Below are 15,413 nucleotides of genomic sequence, written 5' to 3'. Positions count from 1 at the left end.
TCCCTACACACTCATTTCTTCTAATAAAATCCTTGCATTGTTAACCCTGTCTTGTTGTCTCTTTCTTGGACTATCTGGACAACACATGGAGTGACCTTAGACAATTACTTCATCTTTGAATCTGTTTCTTCACCAAGGTCTAAACAGGGTTAATAATACCTGTTACATGGGTGCTATAAGTATGACTAACTGTGATCATACTTGAAAGGCTCTTAACCAGGTACCTGGCAAATATAGATACTTAATAAATGTCACTTTTCTTCCCTTTCACATCTCCTCTTTTCCTTTGAAAATTTCCTAGCACTGGGGTTAAATTGCATTTACTTATGCACATATGACCTGTGGCATTTGGGAAGAAATGAAGTCTTAGTGTAATAAAGTGGTCCTGTTTTAATTATAGTTCCTCCCACTTCTCATTAACTGCTTCTCAATTTGGGGGAAGCTTAACTTTGCAGACCTCTCTGAAATCTTTGATGTGTTTAATAATGTGAGTTGAAAGGGAAAAAAATAGCTGTGAGGGAGAACCTTATTAAGCTTTGTGTGCTAGTTTTATTACTACCTTCAATAAAGCTGATGCCAAACACTTTACCTTGTCATCCAGTTTCCGTGCGTTGAAAGCAAGTTCAACATAGTCATCATTGCCAGATAATTCCTCAGCAATCACCTAAAGGAAAAAGGACGCATCAGGTGCAGTGGCAGTTGGACAACTAAGCCCAGGAATTCATGAACAATTTATCTTATGTTTGATCCAAAAATCAACAAAGACTGACATTTGGCATGGAGTTTCCCACAACACAGTGAAGAGGGCACAGCATCAACAGGTGTACAGGGAACTCCCTAGAACAGACCACAGAAGATAACTAGATCTCATCTGTGCTGAGCATGAGAACATGAGATATGGGGTGTAAGCTAAGGGAAGAGGTTTTGGAGGAGCAATTAGGAAGAGCTTCTTCCTTCAAAGGTCACAAAACACTGAATGGCACGTCCATATAATTATATACATTGTCTTCTTTGGGAAGTGACAAAAAAGGAGCAGCAGGCAGCAATATTTCTTCACTGTTTTGAATCACACCAACAAGGGACAGGGAATAAACTGGTTTCTACATCCCTTCCAGACCAACGATTATAAGGTCATCAAAGAAATGTTCTAATTCCACTGTTTCAAAAAGACTGTCCTTGGGCTTTGAGAGAGAGAGAGAGAGGGGGAGAGAGAGAGAGAGAGAGAGAGAGAGAGAGAGAGAGAGAGAGAGAGAATAAGGAACTAAACCCTTAACTCTCAAGAACAGAGAATTCCTGACAAAGACTTTGACATAAGTGAAGAGATAATAACCTATCACCCTTTTTCATAAAATATCACTTCCCAGTATTGAATAGTGACTCTCAAAACCTTGGAACAGAAACTGGTGGAAAAGAAGTGAGGAGACAGGCCTGAGGAGTAGAGGCGGGAGTTTCGAGACTAAGGTGGCGTGAGAGCCATGTGGAGGACAGGATCTTGGGGCTCTAGCCAGGTGTCAGGGCTATGCTACTGAGGTGGAAGAGCCAAGTTCATGACACTGGCCCACCAGCTCCATGTAATATCAAATGGGAAAAATCTCCCAGAGATCTCCATCTCAATGCCAAGACCCAGCTCCACTCAACGAACAGTAAGCTGCAGTGCAGGACACCCTACTCCAAAAAACTAGCAAGACAGGAACACAACCCCATCCATTAGCACAGAGGCTGCTTAAAATCATAATAAGGCCACAGACACCCCAAAACACACTACCACACGTGGACTTGCCCACCAGAAAGACAAGAACCAGCCTCATCCAGCAAAACACAGGCACTAGTCCCCTCCACCAGGAAGCCTACACAACCCAATGAACTAACCTTAGCCACTGGGGACAGACACCAAAAACAATGGAAACTACGAACTTGCAGCCTGCAAAAAGGAGATCCAAAAAACAGAAGGTTAAGCAAAATGAGAAGACAGAGAAACACACAGCAGATGAAGAAGCAAGGCAAAAACCCACCAGACTTAACAAATGAAGAGGAAATAGGCAGTCTACCTGAAAAAGAATTCAGAATAATGATAGCAAAGATGATCCAAAACTTGGAAATAGAATAGAGAATATACAAGAAACCTTTAACAAGGACCTAGAAGAACTAAAGAGCAAACAAACAGTGATGAACAACACAATAAATGAAACTAACAATTCTCTAGAAGGGATCAATAGCAGAATAACTGAGGCAGAAGAGAAAAGTGACCTGGAAGATAGAATAGTGGAAATAAATTCTCTGGAAGGGATCAATAGCAGAATAACTGAGGCAGAAGAACAGAAAAGTGATGTGGAAGATAGAATAGTGGAAATAATTACTGCAGAACAGAATAAAGAAAAAAGAATTAAAGGAATTGAGGACAGTCTCAGAGACCACTAGGACAACATTAAACGCACCAACATTCGAATTATAGGGGTCCCAGAAGAGGAATAGAAAAACAAAGGGACTGAGAAAATATTTGAAGAGATTATAGTTGAAAACTTCCTTAATATGGGAAAGGAAATAGTTAATCAAGTCCAGGAAATGCAAAGAGTCCCATACAGCATAAATCCAAGGGGAAACACACCAAGACACATATTAATCAAACTATCAAAAATTAAATACAAAGAACAAATATTAAAAGCAGCAAGGAAAAAACAACAAGTAACACATAAGGGAATCCCCATAAGGTTAACAGCTGATATTTCTGCAGAAACTCTGCAAGCCAGAAGGGACTGGCAGGACATATTTAAAGTGATGAAGGAGAAAAACCTACAACCAAGATTAATCTACCCAGCAAGGATCTCATTCAGATTTGATGGAGAAATTAAAACATTTACAGACAAGCAAAACCTAAGAGAATTCAGCACCACCAAACCAGCTTTACAAGAAATGCTAAAGGAACTTCTATAGGCAGGAAACACAAGAGAAGGAAAAGACCTACAATAATAAACCCAAAACAGTTAAGAAAATGGTAATAGGAACATACATATCGATAATTACCTTAAATGTAAATGGATTAAATACTCCAACCAAAAGACGCAGACTGGCTGAATGGATACAAAAACAAGACCCGTATATATGCTGTCTATAAGAGACCATTTTGGACCTAGGGACACATACAGACTGCAAGTGAGGGGATGTAAAAAGATATTCCATGCAAATAGAAATCAAAAGAAAGCTGGAGTAGCAATTCTCATATCAGACAAAATAGACTGTAAAACAAAGACTAGTACAAGAGACAAAGAAGGACACTACATAATTATGAAGGGATCAATCCAAGATATAACAAGTGTAAATATTTATGCACCCAACATAGGAGCACCTCAATACATAAGGCAAATACTAACAGCCATAGAAGGGGAAATCGACAGTAACACAATTATTGTATGGGACATTAACACCCCACTTTCACCAAGGGACAGATGATCCAAAATGAAAATAAATAAGGAAACACAAGCTTTAAATGATACATTAAACAAGATGGACTTAATTGATATTTATAGGACATTGATCCAAAAACAACAGAATACACATTCTTCACAAGTGCCCATGTAACATTCTCCAGGATAGATCATATCTTGGGTCACAAATCAAGCCTTGGTAAATTTAAGAAAACTGAAATTGTATCAAGTATCTTTTACGACCACAATTCGATGAGACTAGATATCAATTATAGGAAAAAATCAGTAAAAAATACAAAAACATGGAGGCTAAACAATATGCTTAAATAACCAAGTGATAACTGAAGAAATCAAAGAGGAAATCAAACAATATCTAGAAACAAATGACAATGAAAAAACGATGACCCAAAACCTATGGGATGCAGCAAAAGCAGTTCTAAGTGGGAAGTTTAGATCAATACAATCCTACCTTAAGAAACAAGAAACAACTAAAATAAACAACCTAACTTTACACCTAAAGCCATTAGAGAAAGAAGAACAAAAATACCCCAAAGTTAGCAGAAGAAAAGAAATCATATAGATCAGATCAGAAGTAAATGAAAAGGAAATGATGGAAATGATAGCAAAGATCAATAAAACGAAAAGCTGGTTCTTTGAGAAGATAAACAAAATTGATAAACCATTAGCCAGACTTATCAAGAAAAAAAGGAAGAAGACTCAAATCAATAGAATTAGAAATGAAAAACTAGAAGTAACAACTGACACTGAAGAAATACAAAGGATCATGAGAGATTACTACAAGCAACTCTATGCCAATAAAATGGAGAGCCTGGAAGAAATGGACAAATTCTTAGAAATGCACAACCTTCTGAGTCTGAACCAGAGAGAAATAGAAAATATAAACAGACCAATCACAAGCACTGAAATTGAAACTGTGATTAAAAATCTTCCAACAAACAAAAGCCCAGGACCAGATGGCTTCACAGGAGAATTCTATCAAACATTTAGAGAAGAGCTACCACCTATCTTTCTCAAACTCTTCCAAAATATAGCAGAGAGAGGGACACTCCCAAACTCATTCAACAAGGCCACCATCACTCTGATACCAAAACCAGACAAAGATATCACAAAGAAAGAAAACTACAGGCCAATATCACTAATGAACATAGATGCAAAAATCCTCAACAAAATAGTAGCAAACAGAATCCAACAGCACATTAAAAGGATCATACACTATGATCAAGTGGGGTTTATCCTAGGAGTGCAAGCATTCTTCAATATACGCAAATCAATCAATGTGATACACCATATTAACAAATTGAAGGAGAAAAACCATATGATCATCTCAATAGATGCAGAGAAAGCTTTTGACAAAATTCAACTCCCATTTATGATAAAAACCCTCCAGAAAGTAGGCATAGAGGGAACTTTCCTCAACATAATAAAGGCCATATATGACAAACCCACAGCCAACATTGTCCTCAATGGTGAAAAACCGAAAGCATTTCCACTAAGATCAGGAAAAAGACAAGGTAGCCCACTCTCACCACTATTATTCAACATTGTTTGGGAAGTTTTAGCCACAGCAATCAGAGAAGAAAAAGAAAGAAAAGGAATCCAAATTGGAAAAGAAGTAAAGCTGTCACTGTTTGCAGATGACATGATACTATACATAGAGAATCCCAAAGATGCTACCAGAAAACTAGTAGAGCTAATCCATGCATTTGGTAAAGTAGCAGGATACAAAATTAATGCACAGAAATCTCTTGCATTCATATACACTAATGATGAAAAATCTAAAATTGAAATTAGGAAAACACTCCCATTTACCATTGCAACAAAAAGAATAAAATATCTAGGAATAAACCTACCTAAGGAGACAAAGACCTGTATGCAGAAAATTATAAGACACTGATGAAAGAAATTAAAGATGATACAAATAGATGGAGAGATAGACCATGTTCTTGGATTGGAAGAATTAGCATTGTGAAATGACTCTATTACCCAAAGCAATCTACAGATTCAATTCAATCCCTATCAAACTACCACTGGCATTTTTCACAGAACTAGAAGCAAAATTTTCACAATTTGTGTGGAAACAAAAAAGACACCTAATAGCCAAAGCAATCCTGAGAAAGAAAAACTGGGCTGGAGGAGTCAGTCTCCCTGACTTCAGACTATACTACAAAGCCACAGTAATCAAGACAGTATGATCCTGGCACAAAAACAGAAACATAGATCAATGGAACAGGATAGAAAGCCCACAGATAAACCCATGCACATATGGTCAACTTATCTTTGATAAAGGAGGCAAGAATATACAGTGGCGAAAAGACAGTCTCTTCAATAAGTGGTGTTGGGAAAACTGGACAGCTACATGTAAAAGAATGAAATTAGAACACTCCCTAACACTATACACAAAAATAAACTCAAAATGGATGAAAAACCTAAATGTAAGGACAGACACTATCAAACTCATAGAGGAAAACATAGGCAGAACACTCTGACATAAATGACAGCAAGATCCTTTTTGACCCACCTCCTAGAGAAATGGAAATAAAAACAAAAATAAACACATGGGACCTAATGAAACTTAAAAGCTTTTGCACAGCAAAGGAAACCATAAACAAGACAAAAAGACAACCCTCAGAATGGGAGAAAATATTTGCAAATGAATCAACTGACAAATGATTAATCACCAAAACATACAAGCAACGCATGCAGCTCAATACCAAAAAAAAGAAACAACCCAATCCAAAAATGGGCAGAACACCTAAATAGACATTTCTGCAAAGAAGTTATACAGACTGCCAACAAACACATGAAAGAATGCTCAACATCATTAATCATTAGAAATGCAAATCAAAACTACAATGAGATATCATCTCACACCGGTCAGAATGGCCATCTTCAAAAACTCTACAAACAATAAATGCTGGAGTGGGTGTGGAGAAAAGGCAACCCTCTTGCACTGTTGGTGGGAAAGTAAACTGATACAGCCACTATGGAAAACAGTATGGATATTCCTTCAAAAACTAAAACTAGAACTACCATACGAGCCAGCAATCCCACTACTGGGCATACACCCTGAGAAAACCATAATTCAAAAACTTCATGTACCAAAATGTTCACTGCAGCTCTATTTACAATAGCCAGGACACAGAAGCCACCTAAGTGTCCATCAACAGATGAACGGATAAAGAAGATGTGGCACATATATACAATGGAATATTACTCATCCTTAAAAAGGAACGAAACTGAGTTATTTGTAGTGAGGTGGATGGACCTGGAGACTGTCATACAGAGTAAAGTAAGTCAGAAAGAGAAAAGCAAATTCCGTATGCTAACACATATATATGTAATCTAAAAAGAAAATGAAGAAAAACAGTCAGAAGAACCTAGGGGCCAGACGGGAATAAAGATGCAGACCTACTAGAGGATGGACTTGAGGATATGGGGAGGGGGAGGGGTGAGTTGGGAAGGAGTGGGAGAGTGGCATGGACATATGTGCACTACCAAGTGAAGATTGATGGCTGGTGGGAGGCAGCCGCATAGCACAGGGAGATCAGCTCGGTGCTTTGTGACCACCTAGAGGGGTGGGATAGGGAGGGTCAGAGGGACAGATATGCAAGGGGGAGTAGATATGGGGACGTATGTGTATGTATAGCTGATTCACTTTGTTATAGAGCAGAAACTGGCACACCATTGTAAAGCAATTATACTCCAATAAAGATGTTAAAAAAAAAAGTCAGTAGAAAAACAACAATAACAACAACAAAAATATAAGGCCCAGTGTAGCTGCATATAGGTTAAACCACTTCTAAATCATGTTAGGACTTCACCATGCATTCGGAGGCCGTAATGTGTGGACACCCTTATCAAATTTGTTATGTGGAGACACTGAGCTTTAATTCAATTTTATCTCCATTCTATCTGAGATTAACTTTTCCATTATGAGTTGGATTCATCTGTTCTGAGTACACATTGGTAGCCTCTGGAAATTTTTATTTTATGCATAATATTAAAGCTAAAGCAGTTGTCTAAAGAGGGAAGGATCCCTCCAAATGTGTGATCACCTGAAGGGTAGGGAACATGGGTCCAGATACATAGTGGAAACTGAAGAACTACTTGATAAACCAGAAATCATCATATTTACATTTTTCATTCAATTCTCTTTTGTCCCATATCATCTTAATGCCTCTTACACTCCATTTGAGCTGAGGTCTTTAACTGTTTTGTGGTTACAGACACCTTTGGAATGATGATGAAAGTTATGACCTCCATTTGCAAAGCCTAGAAAATTGTGCACATACTTTCAAGTGTTTTCCAGAAGCTATGGAAGCCATTGTTCTGATCCAAGGACACAGGATTAAGAGGAGTATTTAAATATTTAAAATTAGGAAGGAGATTAAGTTTTTCTGGGCTTTGTAGAGAAAGGAAATTCCCAGGAAGTCTTAGAGAAAAGTGACAAGATGAGCTTTTGTTCACCTGCAAAAGAACCGTGGCAGATCTCACACCTGGGTTCACCATCCCAAGTCTTATCTAGTATTGTAGGCTTTGGTAGTGAGCCCGTGGGTCCATGGATTTTTAGAGCACCAATGGCGTCTTTAAAGACTGTTTGAGGGCCTCCCTGGTGGCGCAGTGGTTGAGAGTCCGCCTGCTGATGCAGGGGACGCGGGTTCGTGCCCCGGTCTGGGAGGATCCCACATGCCGTGGAGCGGCTGGGCCCGTGAGCCATGGCCGCTGAGCTTGCGCGTCCGGCAACGGGAAAGGCCACGACAGTGAGAGGCCCACATATCGCAAAAAAAAAAAAAAAAAAAAAAAAAAAAAAAAGACTGTTTGAACCATTTGTTCATGATTGAACGTGGCAGTCAAGAATAAGCTCTGACATGACTGCATCATTTTAATATTTAATATTCAAGCCAACAAACTCAGCTAAGTGCTTGTGAGAATGGTCCTAACTTTCACCAGTGGAAATAAAATATTTTTGAATTTTTCCTTTAAAAAATGGCTTAAATTTTTAAAAAAATGAATCAGTCACTTTCTAGTTAAAAAGGAATGTTCAGAGGAACTTAGGAGGTTTTCCTCCCGAGACAATCTGCCTTGCAATCAATTCAGATTCTCCTGGTACTTTTTTCTACCTATTACTATTATTTTTTGTCCACACAGCTAAATGGTTAGACTATCTTTCTTAAGGGTGCTAATACAAGATGCCAAAGTTTCAAATACTGGAGTTCTACTTGAACATTTAATATTTTATTTAGAAATACTTCCAGTATTGCCTTATAGAACATTCTGCAATGACAGAAATATTCTGTAATCTGCACCATTCAATATAGCAGTGGCCAGCCACATGGAACTACTGAGCACTTGATACATGGATAGTGGAAGGAATGACTATTTGCTTTTATTTAATTTTAAGTTCAAATAATCACATGGCTACCAAATAGAACAGTGCGGTTCCAAACTATTATATTAGAGAGGAGAGTTAAATGCTGGGCTCTCTCATCCTTAGGCAACAGACCAAACCTTGGACTAAATGATATTAGAGCATTTTTTTTTTCTCAAGAAACTGAGAAAGAGGGAAAGGTAGCTTTTTTTGGCAGGGGGCTGGGGGTGGATAGGTAGCTCTGATGATTTGAAAACTCCAGGCAATTCTGTATTCTTACTGTGCTCAATAACTCCATCTTTGTCCCCTGCTAAAACCTACATTTAATTACAGAAATGCTTAGTTGAAGTGAATGGCCTCACTTTCAAATCCTTTTTTGTACAATGGAAAGGTCAAAATTGTATTGTCAGGAAGAAGAAAGATGGAAAAAAGAAAGGGCGACTGGGACAGTTGAGCAGTTGTGGGTTCAACTCCCAACATCCAGAGGGTCAGCTTCCCACGTGGCTGGGTCGGACCATCCAGCTCCATTTTGGGTGCTTGGGCAGGTGGCTGCTTAGGGAGGGCTCACCGTGATGGAGGATTTCCCTGCCGTGTTCCCATGCTTCAACAAGGATTTGGACAGCTTTCTCTGGGAAACAATCTGTACAAAAGGAAACACAAGGTGGAGATACTAGTCATATACTTGCAGGTATACTCTTTAGTATTTCCCTTACAAAATTTTTCACTTACAGCTCTCCTTGAAATTATGACATCAATGTTCATTTATTTTCCAAGGTTCTTCCACAAACCTCTCCTAAATACAGGTCATTCCCTTCTTTCCTCTTATGGCTTGTGCTGTAAGTGTGAGTGTGTAAGGGATTACAGATAATTCAGTACTAATGGAGGTGGCTTGATCATTGCTGAGACATTTATATTAAAATTAGACAAAACATGTTGGATATGTACATTAACATAAAGGAGATAAAGTTTCAGAATGATCTCAAATTAGCACTAAAACCTCTGTGCAGAGTGGAGGATGGAGTGAAGGGAGGAAAGAAACTCAAGGTCTAAATATACACTTCCTGTATCCATAACCTCTAGAGTTCTATTTTTAATATATTCAATAGGAAGCAATAAAGTAAGTCATGAGGAGACTGATGCTCAGACAAGCCAAAAGGAGTAACTGGGGTCCTCTCCACTGGGAGCTATTCTCAGCAGAACTTGCCCCATCCCCTCTTGTTTTCTTTTATGAAAGGGAAAGGTGGCAAGGCAGTGAGGCCCTGATGGGCCTGCACCCCATGACTCCCCAGGATTCCCAAAGGAGGCAAGGCTTAAAAGACTAAAGTGAAAGCTGTGCTCTGCTCTCGGCAGAGGGAGAGCATAGTCCTCTGCTGTGGGTGGCAGCTTCTACCTGGATGGCTCCAGTGATCCCCGCTTCCTGGTGTTCTTGCCATTGTGTAATTCCCTCCCCTTGAGTGTTGGGTGGATCCAGTGATTTGATTCCAATGAACAGAATACTACAAAAGTGATGGGATATCACTTCAGGGATTAGGTTCCAAAATCACTGACTTCCTTCTTGCTCATCATCTCTCATTCTCTCTCTTAGAGCCTTTGCTCTGGGGGAAGTAGGCTGCTAGGTTGTGAACAGACCTGTAGGAGCAGCCCACATGGCTAGGAATTGATGTCCCTACTCAACAACCAGTGAGAACCAGAGGCTAGCCAGCAGCCACACAACAGCCTGGAGCAGGTCCTCCCAAAAGGTGAGCCTTGAGATAACTGCACCTCGACAGCAGCCTTGCGAGAGACCCTGGTCCAGAGGACCCAGCCATGCTGCCCCAACTCCTGACACACAGAAGTTGTGAGATAATAAGTGTTTGTTTTTAAGCTTTCAACTTTTGCAGTAATTTTTAATGCAGCAATCAGTAAAAGTACACATAAGAAAGGGAAGGAGATCACTGTGAAGAATGGGGACATAAACCCATTCTCTGAAATCCTTATATATTTTGTCTCTGTGTTAGAGCAATAAAAATATTAGGAGTGTGCTAATATCAAATGCAAAAAGTTCAGAGACCTTCCCTAGGCCAAGCAGATTAAAGATCCTAATGTTCAGTCAGCTGTCATCTGAAGAAGGAGTGCTTCTATAAAGAATCACCAGGTGATGATGATGATGTTGATGACATCAATGAGAGCAATGGGAACTCCCATGTAAGTATACAGATCATATGGGAGATGCCTTATTCATTTCAAAAATAATTATCTAGTCCCCAAAATATAACAAACTTGGTGCTAGGCACTAAGATTAGAGTGGTAAGCAAAGTCAGATGCAATAGCTGACCTCATGGAGTTTACATTTTAGTGGGGGAGATAGTAATAAACCAAATGGTCAAATAAATATAACTTGTCACAAAGGAGAGATGCACTGGCCATGGTGGGGACGATGAATGCGGTGACTGAGAGTGGACCACTTATGAATCTCTGGCAGCAGTACAGGTGAGAGGTAATAGTGGCTATGGAGATGGGGAGAAGAGACTGGATTTATGAGATAGTTAGGTGTAAAATAGTCAGAATTTGGAAATGGATTGAATATGGAGAGACTGGAAGGCATCCTAAATGTATCACTGGATCAGAGAGTTATGCCCTTCAGTGAGTTAAGAGTCACAAGAAGGGGACATTAAATTGGAAGGCAAAGAACAAAGTTTGGGGCAGAAAACAGACTGGAGTAGGTTGAAGAGGAGAGAAAGAGGAAGAAAATGGACAAGAAGAAAATTCTTTCAATGAGTTTGGCTATATAGTGGGGGAGAGAGAATAGACCCTGAGGGGAAGGAGAAATTCAGTAAGTTTTTTGTCTTAGTGGTCATTTTGTTGTTAACTTTACAGCCCCACAAATTTGGTATTATTAATTTCCTTTTATAGAGGAGCAAAGTTGGACACAGGGAGTTTAAGTAACTTTCCTAAGGCCATAGAGCTAGGAGGGAGTGTGGCTGGGATTTGAACATAGGTCTGACTCCAGAAACTGATCTCCAGTTACATTATGACTGGTAAGCGAACTCCTAAAACAGGTTCAGAAAATGTGCACAGCTGGATTTGTACTACATGTGTTTGCTTTTAAGCCCTAGATCTCATGTTAGTGCTTAAGCCTCAGTGTGTAAGCATGGAGAAGATGGTAAAGAAATAATCAAGTTAAAGCTTAAGAATGAACTAATCTGGAGACACTGGCTTTGGTTAAGTGCAGTGTAGCATAATGATTAAGAACATAGGTTTTTGATTTATAGTTGACTATCAATAAAATGACATGAAAAAATTCAGATGATAAAAGAATTGGCTTTCCTTTCCATAGTTAATTCTGAATTCAAACTCACCTTTCCCACCCTACTCATTAAGAATGTTCCAGTGCTTTTAGTCCTATCAGCAAAATCATTATCCCCACCCCCTCAATTCTCAGATTGTCACTTGTTCTAGAAAAGTTACCATTTCCTAGAATATTGTAGACATTATTTTTTAACTTGAGATAAACCAAAACACAGGAAACACAGAAGACAAACAGCAAAAGGACATTAGAAGATTTTGTGGTTTCTCTCCAGGGGTTTTTCAGTGGGGAGTGGAAGGGAAGACACATGAATAGATGACAAAACAAGGGTCACTGATAAGCAGTAGCCAGGTCAGTATCTCTCTAAAGAAAGGTAACAGATTTATTTGGTAACATTATACCCTGTTCCCAAATAAATATGGTCTCAGAAATACTTTGGTCCACTGTCACTGTGTTTCATCCACATTGGTTATGTGGATGGTTATGTTCATCCTACCCCAATAACTTCAAGTGACCCCAACAACCTTGTCAGCCCTGAGATGATCCATGCATTGGGTTACCAGGTATTGGTGGACTGTCGTTACAGACTGTGTCTTCCAAGATCCACATTCTCTTTCTTCAAGGAAGACCAAGGATGGTACCAGGTCTTTCTCACGCTTTTTTAGAAATGCCAATGTTTCCATTTGTAGGGTCTGAAGAGAATGCTACCACGTACCACCTCCTGCCTTTTACAAATGCTAGGAAGACAAGCAATTTCCCAGGAAATATTCCTTCTTAAGAAATGGTCATATGGGTAAATAAGTGGCTAATCAAGCAGGGATTCAAACAAATATTGTACAGCCCCAGGCCTCCAACTCAGCTCCAAAGAATGAGTAATAATTAAGGTTTCAAACCTTTCATTGTAATGATTGACAATGTGTTGCCATTGGCATTGCCATTCTTAAGACTTCAAGCAAAAATAGTAGAATGCCCAGCTGAAGCAGCGATCTATAGAGAAAAGTCTATTTGTTGCCAATTCCCTTCTCACACAGGCTTTGTTGCAGCTGAAGCAACTGCATCATACTCAAAAACAGCCTTAGGTCATGTCAGAGGATGAAGGGTTTAGAGTGACAAGGACTTACACTTGACCCAGCTGATACTGAGGCCAACAAATAGGCAGCATTTAACACTGGGCTAAAGGGGGTGCACTTGTCAGAAGTCCTCTAATTTGATTCTTCTCACCCTATAGTGGGGTCACAGTTGCAACCCTTAGACTTCAAGGAAGGATGAAATATAGGGGGAGGAAACACTCTTATTAGCAAAGTCAAATCAGAGGGACATTAGCACCATCAAGTCCTTGATCTGCATTCACACATGGATCTGGGGAGGAAGTGCTTCTCTCCCTGTGAAGTGGGCGGTATTCTAACAGCAGGGATCCTCATTTTCAGGGAAGTCCCCTGTTTCATTTAGATAAATGAGAACAAAACCAGGAGAATAAAAAACATTTTGGTCAATATTTCAACAAGTGTTTGTTTATCTGGATTTGCTTACAAAGACTTTCAAAACAGTCATTTTGGGAACTAGACAGTCATCTTTCATGAGATCTCTTTTACTGAAAATATCTTCAGATTATTTCTGGAAATTGCTTTAAGACTCTATTGCAAAAACAAACATTTATTGAACAGCTTTTCTGTGCCAGGCACTGTTCTGAGATAACAGTGGTGGACAGGTGAAAACATAATTACAATACTTGACATTCGTACCTCTGTTAGCCAGAATTGATAATGCCCAAAGCATGTGTCAGAGAACTTTCATTTCTTAAAAGGTAAGTAAGTATTGTATGAAAAAGTCTTTGTGTAGATAAGTCTGGAAATCACACGATTAGAAAAAGTTTGGCATCTTTAATTGCAGGATATTAACAGAGCTTTAGTTGTGAATCACCCTGAGCACAGCCATGGATGGAGCATTCTTTATACTTTTTTGACCCCAGAACCTTTTGTCAAGGAGCATCCCTGGTGTTCTGAAAACTAGCAATTACTACTCCCATCACTACAGGGTACAACCAAGGGCTCCTGATGACTCCTGTAGCAACAGAGGGGGACCGGTCCAGGTTCTCTCAGGCCTGACTCTTGCAGAGCTGGCTGGGCTCCCAACAGCCAGCATTGGCATCTCTTTGCCTACAGGTTCTTCTGGAGTCTGTGCCCACTGTCCACAGGAACAGTAAGCTGAAAGTGGGGGGGGGGGTTAACACCCTTGGGAGCGGAGTCAACCAACCGATGGGCTTTGGCACAGAAATCCCCCAGCTCCTTTGGCCCAGGGATGGGGGTAACTCTGCGGTGTTTGTTCTGCACAGAAGTTGAGTTTTCCCAGTGGATGGAGCTCCAGTTACTCCCAGTGGTGATTCCTTAGACATCACAGCCTTTGCTTTATTGGCCACTCCCCCTTTCCTGCCACTTCTCCACTCCCTTTTTAGTGTTTCCTTCACTTTCCAAATAATCTACTTTCCAATCCTTGTCTGCTTCTGGGAGACACTACCAAAATTCAACTCTGTGTCAGATAATGTATTGAGCATTTCACATATATTATCTCATTTACTGTCATTTAATGAGCAAAACTCTCTCTTGCCCCAAGCAACTGGGATGAGAGGAGCAAGGCTTTGAGAAATTGAGTTTATCTAAGGTCACATAGCATTATGGACTGAATTGTGAACCTTCCCACCCCTCCCCCCTTCATATCTTGAAGCTCTGACCCACAATGTGACTATTTGGAGACAGGGTCTATAATGGAGATAACTGAGGTTAAATGAAGTCATAAGGGTGGGACCCTAATCCAACAGGACTAGTGTTCTTATAAGAAAGAGGAAGATCCATCAGAAGTCTCTCTCTCTTTCTCTCTCTCTGCAATATGTACACTGAGGAAAGGTTATGTGAGGACACCATGAGAATGTAGCTGTCTACAAGCCAGCAGGAGAGGTCTCACCACAAACTAACCCCGCTGTCACCTTGATCTTGGAATTCCACCTTCCAGAACTATGATAAAATTGCCATTGTTTAAGACACTAGTGTGTGATATTTTGTTATGGCAGCCCTAAAATGTTAATACACATAGCTTATAAGAGTTGAAGCCAGGATTCATTCCTTCACTGAATATCATATTTGTTGAGCATCTATTATGTGCTGGGTATTGAGAATAAAATGATGGCACAAAGACAGGCACACAATTGCCCTTCCAGAGGTAGCCACACAAAACCTATGTCAAATTCCAACTCTGCAAGGAGAAGTAATGTCATGATGTGAGAGGGGTGCTCACCAGATCCAGGAGGTTAGGTAAGGCATTC

General features: G+C 39.8%; 1 protein-coding gene across 1 annotated transcript in view; it reads right to left on the bottom strand.

The window, feature by feature from the left end:
• CPNE4 (copine 4) overlaps positions 1–15,413 on the bottom strand; it is a 422,791-nt gene that overhangs the window by 158,002 nt on the left and 249,376 nt on the right. The window contains exons 3-4 of the mRNA XM_007461633.1: positions 9,380–9,451; positions 590–664 (exon numbers count right to left, since the gene is read on the bottom strand). Coding sequence (XP_007461695.1) covers positions 590–664; positions 9,380–9,451 — 147 coding nt within the window. The remainder of the gene's footprint in view (positions 1–589; positions 665–9,379; positions 9,452–15,413) is intronic.

Source organism: Lipotes vexillifer, unplaced genomic scaffold (assembly GCF_000442215.2).
Source record: "Lipotes vexillifer unplaced genomic scaffold, Lipotes_vexillifer_v1.1 scaffold304, whole genome shotgun sequence".
Classification (NCBI taxonomy): Eukaryota; Metazoa; Chordata; class Mammalia; order Artiodactyla; family Lipotidae; genus Lipotes; species Lipotes vexillifer.
Note: the sequence above shows the minus strand (reverse complement) of the source record. Positions and strands in the feature narration are given on the sequence as shown.